This window comes from Copadichromis virginalis, linkage group LG15, assembly GCF_057382275.1.
Source record: "Copadichromis virginalis isolate Kocher_CV1m ecotype Utaka linkage group LG15, C_Virginalis_male_GT1.1, whole genome shotgun sequence".
NCBI lineage: Eukaryota > Metazoa > Chordata > Actinopteri > Cichliformes > Cichlidae > Copadichromis > Copadichromis virginalis.
This window is the reverse complement of record NC_140632.1, coordinates 8,710,206-8,721,737: the sequence shown is the minus strand read 5'-3', so window position 1 is coordinate 8,721,737 and position 11,532 is coordinate 8,710,206. Positions and strand designations below refer to the sequence as shown.

Genomic DNA, 11,532 nt, shown 5'->3' with positions numbered 1-11,532 from the left:
GAGCGCTGTATAGACGCCAGGGCTAAATTGAATGTGAAACCCAGCATTGCATTACAAACCAAATAACTGCTCTTCTTCTGGGGAGAAGATGCTTTGCTGTCACGAGATGAACTGATAAAAAATAACTTTCAAACCAAACATGCACTTCACAGAATACAACAGACTAACTTAACCTCTATCTTTTTTTTAAGAGGATGCTCTGAGAAATGTGAAGCTGATTTAGTTTAGCATCTGTTATAAAAGATCCACAACCTACAAAAAAGAAGAAGTTATAAATATAAAAGTGGGTGAAGCATAATGACTGTAACTCCGTGGAACGTGGGAAATCACTGCATGTAACTCTTGCCAAAGACGTACCCACATTTCCCATTAAAGGTGCACTGACAGGCTCCCAGTTAACGTCAAACTGTGATCTGTTAAGTGTCCAAATTTGTCGCGAGGGAACTGAATGCTCACTCCCACACTTCCCACAGAGCAATTTTTTGACATTTATTGAGGAGTTCCGAACATGCTGGAACATCGTCTGGCAAATCTTAGGGGCTGGATAATTAGTACCCACACCAACACCAATTACTCACCCGGGCTCTTCATTCATCTTCTGATGAAGACAATCTCATCCATGATTCATTCCTTCACTTTAACCTTCTGTTCTGAATGGTTCTTGTTTGTGTGATGTTATTTTGGGCATGTCCAGTGAATCAGAGCTGTCTGTCAAGGCAGATAATGACTTCGATGTAGTTGCGGAGTCTAACACCAGAATCTGTTGTGATTTTTCACTGTGACAAATGTCTGGATTTGCACTTCTGTGCTCCATCAGTAGGCTTATTGCCTCTGATCAAGTTGATTAAGCTCCTTCAATGAATAGTGATAGAGCTCAGTGTTTCTTTTTTGCAATTGATTAGAACTTCTTTTTCTCTCATTCTCTCATGGTTTATATACATTTACATACACACACAAACAAAAACAAAGCATGAGCTGCCTTCTTAGATTCATACATTGATATTCTGGGGATAATTATTCACATCAGTAGAAGTGACCCATGGTAAAATTTAACATAAGCCAGATAGATGTTATTTACAGCATCACTAATACTCATCCAAAGTAGAGGAGAATCCCACAGTCTTGTTATTAGCTTCTCATTGCCACTTGTATTGATTTAACCTCTGAAATCATAACACAGCCTTGCCTACAGTGCATCATTGATTTGTTCAACCTGAACATATTATTCACAGGATGCCACATTTACATTTGAAGTAAAGCCACACTGCTTCGCGGATTCCTTGTACTTGGATGGGGATCACACACATACTGCCTGAATAATTTTGCGTATGCCACCCTTAGAAAATCGTCACCCCAGACCTACTCCTCAAAAAAGCCTTATTGTTCCTGCTTTGTATTCTTTCAGCCCTCTGAGTCCATCTGATCCCATGCTTTCTGGATGTGTCGATTTTTGTATGTTTAAAATGTTCTCCCACCAATTAAAAGAAAATGTTCTTGCAAATTAGAAATAAAAATATTTGAATTGATGCACGTAACAGCTATTTACATTGCTTTTTCTAACAAATAAGTATTTATTTGTTTATCTCTCAAAATGTTGGGATTTAGGACCAGGTTTGGGGTCATCACTGACCTCACAGGGTTAAAGGTAACTCATCTCTGATCCAAACCACTACTGTAGGTTTGTGTTTTGCTTTTTTGTGTGTAAAATTATTGTTATTACAAGAAAACAGTTTTGTTTTTTAATTGTTATTGCTCTGAGGCCTTTTTTTCACTGCCTACCCCAGGCCATTAGACCTGAGTGTGCATCCAGAGTGCTGATCACAAGGCACTGTTTAGAGACCTGAGGTACTAACGAAGTTATACCTGCTACTCTGAGCCAAATAACTGGTGGACCCTGGTTAGAAACACTCCTCAGAGATTTTGTTTGACATGAGGATCACAAAGTTGCTGCAGTTGGCTGCATATCCTTGATTTAAATCCCAAAGATGCACTATTGGATTGAGCTCTGGTTCCTGAGCTTACTGAAGTAGTGTCACTTGGTGTGGTCTGGTGTGGCTTAAGATTTGATGTGCTGTGCATTCAGAGATGCTCTTATGCCTTCCTTGGTTGTAACAAGTGCTTATTTTAGTTGCTGTTGCCTGTTGCTGAAGCAGTCTGACCTTCTCCTCTGACCCCTGCTTCAGCAAAGTATTTTCACCCGGAGAACAGCTGCTCACTTCATATTTTCTCTTTTTCAGCCCATTCTCTGTAAACCCTTGAGATGGTTGTGTGGGGAAAATCCCAGCAGATCATCAGTTTCTGAAATATTCAGACCAGCTCGTCTGGCACCAACAACCATCCAATGCTCAAAATCACTTAAACCGCCATTCTTTCACATTCTGATGCTCAGCTTGAACATAAACTAGTTAGGCCTGACCCCTAAATGTAAAGGAGTTGCTGCCATGTAATTGGCTGATTCGATACTACTAATAATAATAAGATGATGACTTGATGTACCTAATGAAGTGGCCAGTGAGTGTAAATATTTAGGGATGCTTTTGTTAGTTGAGTACCAGACATGTTATAGTTTTGTGTCCTCCAATTAGTTTTCATTTTAATTTCATTTTGACTGTTTGATTTAGTTTTATTTAGTTAGGGCTTTTTTTGTATTTATTTATTTTTTTTGCATTTCCGTTTAGTTTTTCATTAGTTTTAGTGTTTTTATTTAATATTGTATGAAGGAACATGCCAGAGGCAAGATATAGGAAAATCAGCATAAGTAGCACAATACAAAACAGAGCTTTTTAAAAGTAGTTAACTCACAGTTTTGTAGAAATGCTAAGTCTCAGTACAAACTAAAGCCTCATCAGGCAAGCTGTGATAATACATTTTGCCAGACTGACAAGGAGTAAACCTAAGGATGTTTTCTTTATAGTTTGAGTTTATTTGAGTTAGTTGTTCACAAAATCATTTCAGTTCATTTTTATTTTCTTTCCCTACAAAAAATATTTTAGCAAACAAACTAAAATTGTATATTTCACCTTAATTTTCAGTTTCAGTTTACTTACAGCAACCTTGTTAGATAGATAACTAGTTCAGACGAAGCGTTCTCAATTAGGCCCTTTGGGAATAAAGACAGAGCTGTCGAGGATTCAGCACTAGACAGCTCCCATCAAGTCCGCACAGGCAGAGCTGAGCAGACAGCGGGGGTGAAGCGGACATGATCCAATCAATCTCACATTGGATATGACCCTGCGTGGCAGCTCAGTGTGCACATTCTAATCACAGTTGTTGAGCCTGCAGCGGACTCACCAGCCCTTTGTTCCCACATGTAACCCGAGGGTGGGGTGGGGGTGCTTTTCAGTATACGCTTAACCCCTCTGATTCCCACTGAAACAAACCCCATCTTATATTTTGTATAGAAGTTACCCATATCGCTCTTTTTGTATTAAAAGTCTAAACATTTACGAGAGAAAATAACCTCATATGCGCTCACACGCATAGCGAAAACCACAGCAGTTCACGTAAACTCTCGGGAGCTGACGTCTTGGGGTTTTTTTGTTTTTTTTCGTAAGCGGAGGAGCTTCTGTTTGCATCCCACAAACAGTGACTCCAAACTGTGTCAGTGTGATTGATTCAAACACTCAAGTCATCACCAAATCACCATCTACATTATGCAGTCGGCCCACTCCTGCATATTTTGGGGCTTCAAATGAGACACTAGATGGCAACCACGTTGGCAGTGAGTCTGTGTGTGTGTGTGTGTGTGTGTGTGTGTGTGTGTGTGTGTGAGAGAGAGAGAGAGAGAGGGGGGGGGGGGGGTGAGTTACGTCGGCGTGGGACAGTGGAGGGACCGTCTGCTCATTGCACTCCGCTTGCAGCTGGAGGCGAGCTGCAGAGATGGGAAACAGCAGGAAATGAGATTAATGCGCAGGTAAAAATTGTTGGATCGCAGTCGGACGCATGAGTTGCCAATTAAATTGTTTGAACTCGCAGATTAGATTGTTGTTGCCAGGTGGGAGTAGATCTGCAGTGGAGGGAAAGCAGGGGAAAATGTGCCGCGTCTGTTGCGCCACCGGTGCGCTTTCTGGGGACGGAGCGAGCGACGGCGACGCGCTGACACCCCGCTTTTAGATGGCTCCAACATTTGGGGTGCAAAACAGGTGTCAGGGAAGTGTCGTCACGAACCCCGGAAGCCGGAGGAGGTGGGAACATCAGAGGGAAAGATGGCAGCGAAATCCGATGGTCGCGGGGTCGTCACCGGTTTCGCCCAGCTGCACAATCTGGACGAGGTGGTGGGGACGGGAGAGGACGACACTCGGGACGGCAGCTCATTCCACATCTGTCACTGCTGCAACACCTCGTCGTGCTACTGGGGCTGCCGGAGCGCCTGCCTGCATTACCTCCGGGGGAAGGGGAAGGGAAGAGATGCAGCGCGACCACCGCAGGAGGAACGCCTCTGGCTGGACTGCCTGTGGATCATCCTGGCACTGCTGGTGTTCTTCTGGGACGTGGGGACCGATTTGTGGCTGGCCGTCGACTATTATCACAAACAGGACTTCCTGTGGTCAGGCCTGACCCTGTTCTTCGTGCTGGTGCCCTCGGTTCTGGTTCAGATCCTGAGCTTCAGGTGGTTTGTCCAGGATTACACGGGGGGAGGACTGGGCTCCGTGGAGGGGCTGAGTAGTCGTAGAGCTACAGCCAGTTTGCAAAGAGACAGGTGCTGCCGCCTCTCCGTCTGGGTCTGGCAGACCCTTATACACATCTTTCAGATGGGACAAGTGTGGAGGTAAGACAAACTTTTAAGTTTGGGCCTCAAAAGAATCGGTTAAGCTCCTAAAAGCGCAGTGTTTCCAGCTCCTCTCCTCTATCCACTCAGCCAGCCTTCTAACCTCTTCTTGACTGTCACCTGGTATAACCCGATCTTGTGTACATGGCTGGGGTAAAAAAAAAAAAACATCAGCACCACTGTGATGCCGTTACGCTCGGCTCTCAGCCTCATTGTGGCTCACATGTATGCCTTTACATTTTAGCTTATTTCGACATTCAGTCACACCACGCGCGTTTTAGTTGCGCAAATGTGTCCACATCTGCACAGAAATCGCACCGCTGTGCGTGCACCACAGTGCGCCATTGCGCTTTTGTGGGGAGGGAAGAGAGCTATTTGCTCAGACGGAGCAGGTAGTAACCTAAAGCTCGTGTGTGTGTGTGTGTGTGTGTGTGTGTGTGTGTGTGTGTGTGTGTGTGTGTCGCTCACATCACAGTGCACAGTCGCCTCAATGCACCCGCTTTCCCCTCCCCGCATCAGATACTCCAACCAGAGGCCAGACGAGCATCTGTTTTCACGGCTCGCAAAAACTACATCTTCCCCCCACAGACATGATGTCATCGATTCCTCTGCGACGCTCGACAGATTTTGGTCACCAAAATCCGCTTTTTTTGGCCATGCAAATTGATGAGCCGGGGGGACTACGGAGATGCTTAAATGTGTAGATCTCAGCGCGCAATCTGTGACATCTAGAGTCTATAGTAGTAAATGTGACACCGGTGCGCATAGCTCTCCTACTATGTGGGCTGTTTAGTCGGAGCTTCTGGCCGACGAGTTGTTGTTGTTGTTTTTTTTTTTTTGGTGCAGACAGACGCAGTGGCTGGCATTTAATGGGGGTAAAAGTAACGCATGACGGCTGCCCAGAGAGAAGTGGGGAAAATGTAAAGCAGTACACCGTGGGAACCGGCGGAAGGGTCCACCTCATTCTTTTACGGTGTTTGTGTTTGAGAGCAGCCTTTTTGCTCCTCATCGGACAAATGGATTTTTTTCCTAAGCCGTGACTTAGTGTGATGCACAGTAACATCTGTGCTACGGGCTAAATTACTCACACGCGTAAGAGTAAAATGTGAACTAAAACTCACTGACCTTTATGGAAAAAATGGCACGGGCAATTAAATTAGATATCTTCTCGTGCCATTTTTCCAATTTTGAGCCTTGCAGTTTAGTGTAAAGAAAAAAAGCCCAATGTCCTTTTTATGTTCTTGAAAAAAAAAACAAAAAACAAAAAAAAAAACAACCTCACTACTGCACTAAAGTTAAATTTAGTGCTTGCTGGTGGGTCTCCAGTAGTTTTCCCCCATCCAACCCGTTTTGAGGTACACCTATAGGCTGTTAGACTGATTAGCTGCAGTTGCATTGGCTCATGTTTATTTACTCTAGTGTGATTCGATTGATTATTTTTGCTCATGTCTGTAGTGGGTTGAGGGCATGGAGAGTGCTGTTAGCAGGCACCCAGTCAAAGACACTGCTTGTGTTGATGGTGAAAGTGGTTGGTCATATGCATCCTAAGTAAAAATGTACAAAAATGGAGAGAACCCTAATTTGCCTAACCTCATTGTTGCACACTCTGTTTTAGAGAAATACCAACGAGCATTTGCTGAAACACATTAGATATTTGCTTCTCTTCAGATATTCAGCATGTAAGGAAAAACACTGATGTAAACAATATAATTGATTATGGCTGTATTAATTACACCAGGGTCCTGGTAGACATGCTGGCTCAGTGGCTTGGCTTACAGAGATTTGTAGATGGAAGTGAGCCATCAGTAGTGTTATTAGTCTGATATGACTGTGTGCATCTTTGTTTAGGTGCCTACGAACTCCAGTAAACCCATTATATAACAGCAGCTGGAAAATAGGTATTTTATCCTGTTCTATTGCCATATTTAAATGAGCTCAGTGCCACACTTGAACTATTTTAAAAAATCTTTTTAAATATATCAACTTCCACATGCAGCTGGCTTGCTTAGCTAAGCTCAAAGATGGAAATGGGGGACCCCAGCCTGACTCTTCCTGTATAATCTCCTCTGGTTGCCTGGTAACTGTTCCCCTGATCCCAGCTGCATAAGCGTAAAATAGCAAAGTTAAGTTTATACCAAACAACTTCAACTTTGCATGAACATGAAAAGTAAGAATTTGCACAAGAGAAATCCAAGATGGTTAAAGTACAACAACAGACCGGAGTGATTAAACGTTGCTTATGAGGAACTCAAGGAAACATAATGTGTTGTTGTGTATGTTGTGACAGCACAAAACCTGGGGGCAGGGGATCATTGTCAGGCCACTTTCTCCCTTTGGACATGATCCGCCTGGCTGCTGGTTTGGAGTGGAGGGTCAGAAGCTGCTCTTGTCAGCTTAGTGAGAGTTCATAACCTGAGCCCCACAGGGATAACAGTTGATATGGAGATTATTAGACGCTGCAAGATGCCACCCTGCCAATAAGCAGCATATGTTGTCATACTGCGCTGCATCATGTGGCGTGCGTATATATTAAACTGTTCTCTACCTAGTTCACTTTGTTGCATTTCATCAGCTGTGTCTAAACTTTGAGAAGCATGTCTTTTGTTTCTTTTATGGGTGATGTTGTTGTTTTTTCATGACTGGATTTCAAATGACCAATAATGGCCATTCTCAGGCAAGCTGCTGCAGTATCAGTTTGTGAAATGTTTTGCCATCATTAATACGAGGAAACAACCTGAAGTGCTGACAGGAGTCAAAAACGCTGCTTCATCATGTCTCATTACTGAGTTCTACTTTCAAATCTACATTCAATTAGCTCCTTTCTTTCCCCCCTCTCCTTCTTTGTGTACCTGAGGACCGAGCCGATGACAGAATCGCCGAGCTTGTTTTGCAGTTATCTGCTTGTTAATTGTTGACAGAGTGGGGAGGATTCCTCTCCCATCTGTAATCCCACTATGACACCGGCTGTCCGTAGCTCTTTCATGTCCTCTCTCCCCGTGAGTCGCCAGCACCGCTGATGGTGTCTCCTTGAGCTTTAGAGATTCTCCTCACATACGCTTAGCGGATCGCACATACACAGCGGTCTCCTGGCAGCACGATGAACAGCTTAATCAGTGTAAGCCCAAATTAGTGCCTGGCTGAAAGAGAACTGCATCCATCCGCACCTCATTGCAGGAATCCATACAGAAATTTCAGAGGGTTTCAGGAGGTTGGGAATTCCCCGCAGAACTGGGGCGGGGCATAGTCTACCCCTTCTCTTTTTTAATTCTAATAGCTGTGTAAAAGTGGCAAGCTCCTGTGCTGTTCCGCCAAAGTGAGCAACACTTGTGCAGCAGCGATTGCTAACCACTAAAAAGTGAACGCATTAACATCACATTGCTTCTTCAGCCACAGATACTGGTATTTGGCAAAACATTTTTAAAGATTGTTCTAACACGACTGAAGCGTTTATTGGTTTAAACAAGCAATCCAGATGTTAGGCAAAACATTCGGTTTACATGTCCCTACACATCTGTCTTCTGTCTTGTGTGGTTGTTGGCTGAAGGTGAAAGTGTGCATCACAGGTTAAAGAAGTGGAAGTCGTGGGCATATTTAAGAGGTTGGAACCATCCAGTATTGTCGTTTTTTAAACCAACCTTAACAATTAAGGTCAGAATATTTCACATTCTTCTGCATTAACTTTGGCCATTCTTGTTTTGTTTTGTTTTTTTAAGCTGTTTCTCGTCAGCTCCCCGACTAAGGGCACATTAAGAAAATATGCATCAGAGCAACAAGTGGCTAGTCTGAGACATCCATTCCCATTCAGCGTTTTAAACATTGTAAATGGTAAATGGCCTGTATTTGTATAGCGCTTTTCTAGTCCCTAAGGACCCCAAAGCGCTTTACACAACCTGTCATCCACCCATTCACACACACATTCACACACTGGTGATGGCAAGCTACATTGTAGCCACAGCCACCCTGGGGCGCACTGACAGAGGCGAGGCTGCCGAACACTGGCGCCACCGGGCCCTCTGACCACCACCAGTAGGCAACGGGTGAAGTGTCTTGCCCAAGGACACAACGACCGAGACTGTCCGAGCCGGGGCTCGAACCAGCAACCTTCCGATTACAAGGCGAGCCACGAGTCTCGTTCAGCCCTGGATAAAAGACTGTACGTGGTATATTATGAATGACTATTAAAAGTTTCATGTTGGTGCTTTTATAAGTCCAGTAGGTGGGTTGTTTGAAAAAACAAAATCCTTCTGGAAGGGGTTGTTTTTCTTTTAAAGGTTTTGGTGATCACAACTGGCATTTGAGAAGTAATCTGAAAGATGGTGATAATTTGTCAGAATATAAGAAAAAGGCTGGGGAGCTGTGCCTCTGTGAAACGACTGCTCTGCTGGTGTCAGTGCTGAAATTCTACCTCGAGCACCAAGAAAGTTTCAGCGCCTCATCTTGGTATTTTTAACCTTATGAGGTCCTGGTTTCAGATTACACTCAGTGAATATTAAAGGGTGCTTGTATATGGGACTGTGTATTGATTTTTTCCTGTCTCCCAGGCATATGCAGCTCTGTTTTTTCACAGTGTTGTAACCACAGTGATGAAGGGGTCATCTGGGAACTGCGTACCGTGTTTGGATATGATCAAATTTGCTTGTCTTATTTTGTATTTGGTGCACATTTTGAGTCCTTCCTCTCGCACACTTTAAACCTTCACTCGGTTCTTGACAGTTTGTCAGCACACAAGGGAAAACTTTGAAAGTATTATGAGTTTATGTATATTTTTCATTTTGCCATGTCCATCTGAATCAATAGAGTAGGCTGAAAGGTTTCAATCTGGTTAGCGAGAAAGTAGTATTTTAAATATGGTGTCTAAGATCATCGCTGTGTGTGGGATGTATTACTGCTTTTTTTTCTACTCTTATAAATTCTCTTTCCAACTCAGTGCAAGAAAATGAAAAGAAAAAAACAAAAAAACAAAAAACACATCTACAGTGTATATGGAGAATTGCCAGTGAGATTGCTACTCAGACCGGTTAACATATAGCGTCACTCAAATCCTACGATCATCTTGGTTTTTAAGGAATTCTCCAGCTGAACAGAAGCCAACAGCGTGGGGATCCCCCCCCTCCCCCTCCACCAATTCCTCACACCCCCTTACTGCAGCAAGCAATGTTTAAACACTGCAAAATCTGGTTGGTTGGATTATGCTTTAATCCAAAAAACAAGAACGGGCTTACCACCAAGCAACACGAAGGAATCGCCTCATGGTCGATGTCTGCCTGTGTTTCTGTCACGGTCTGACTGGGGCAGACCGTATGTGTTGCAGAGGAGGACTCAAACGCAGACCAAAATGTGGTGTGGATTAACAAAACAAGCCGTTTATTGAGGTTAGCAACGAGGGTACAAAATAATAGGGCATCGGTGAAAACTAAACAATAACCTAAACTGGGTGAACTAATAACAAAACATGAAAAACCTTAACCATAGTGAACTGACATGGGTACCTGGAGATGAGACATGGATGAGCAGACGACCTGACAATGGCATGAAGAAAACAAAAGGCTTAAATACAGACATGAGGTGATCAGGGGAAGTGGCGACACATGGGGGAAAACAGCTGACAGACATAAACCTAATGACAGGACCAGGAGAGGAAAGCTAAATACAATAAACAAAGAACACATGAGAATAAAACAGGAAATACTAAAACATGACAACACAACTTAACAGACCTAATATGTGATGAATAAATACAAAACCCCAAAACATAGAAAACCCAGGAACAATAACTGCCTAAACTAAAGGCAGATAGGAAATAACACAAACTAAATCACATAACAAAATGAGACAAATACAAACATGAACTCAGAGCGCTGGGTCAGAGACCCAGCCTGTGACAGAGCCCCCCCCCTCAAGGGCGGATTCCAGACGCCCAAAACCACGAAAAACAAAACCAAAAACAACCCACCAAGGGCGGGCGGTGGGGGTCCAGGACGGAGGGCCAGAAACAAGGCCAAAAAAAACAAAATGTCCATCAAAAATCACAGGAGCGCAGGGAACAGTTCATGACTCCTCAGGGGGCCGACCCGGAGGGTGACGGTCCAGAAAATCATAGTTCAAGTGATCAGGGGGCCGGCCCGGAGGCCGACGGCACAGAAGTCCATGGTCGAACAGTTCCGGGGGCCGTCCGTGCGGACGGCAACGGCGTAGAAACAGTTCAGGCGGCCGACCTCGACGGCGGTGACGTCCAGCAGGTGGCCGAAGATTCCCAGGTGCAGAGCGAGGCTTGGGCGGCGGCATAACAGCCGTAGGACCAGGCGACGCTGAAGCAGAGGCTGGACCAGGCGTAGCAGAGGCCGGACCAGGCGAGGCAGAAGCAGAAGCCGAGGAAGACTCGGATGAGGCCGGACCAGGCGTAGCAGAGGCCGGACCAGGCGAGGCAGAAGCAGAAGCCGAGGAAGACTCGGATGAGGCCGGACCAGGCGAGGCAGAAGCAGAAGCCGAGGAAGACTCGGATGAGGCCGAACCAGGCGAGGCAGGAGCAGAGGCCGGACCAGGCGTAGACGAAGGCTCTGACGAAGCCGGACCAGGCGTAGCACAGGCCGGACCAGGCGAAGACGAAGGCTCTGACGAAGCCGCACCAGGCGAAGACGAAGGCTCTGACGAAGCCGCACCAGGCGAAGACGAAGGCTCTGACGAAGCCGCACCAGGCGAAGCACAGGCTGAAGCCGCAGCAGGCGAAGCACAGGCTGGAGCTGCAGCAGGCGAAGCACAGGCTG

General features: G+C 45.0%; 1 protein-coding gene across 1 annotated transcript in view; it reads left to right on the top strand.

Moving 5' to 3' along the window:
• Positions 1-3,871: 3,871 nt before the first annotated feature.
• xkr6b (XK, Kell blood group complex subunit-related family, member 6b) overlaps positions 3,872-11,532 on the top strand; it is a 71,671-nt gene continuing 64,010 nt past the window's right edge. The window contains exon 1 of the mRNA XM_085431703.1: positions 3,872-4,768. Within this exon, the coding sequence (XP_085287829.1) occupies positions 4,206-4,768 (563 nt within the window). The 5' untranslated portion in view covers positions 3,872-4,205. The remainder of the gene's footprint in view (positions 4,769-11,532) is intronic.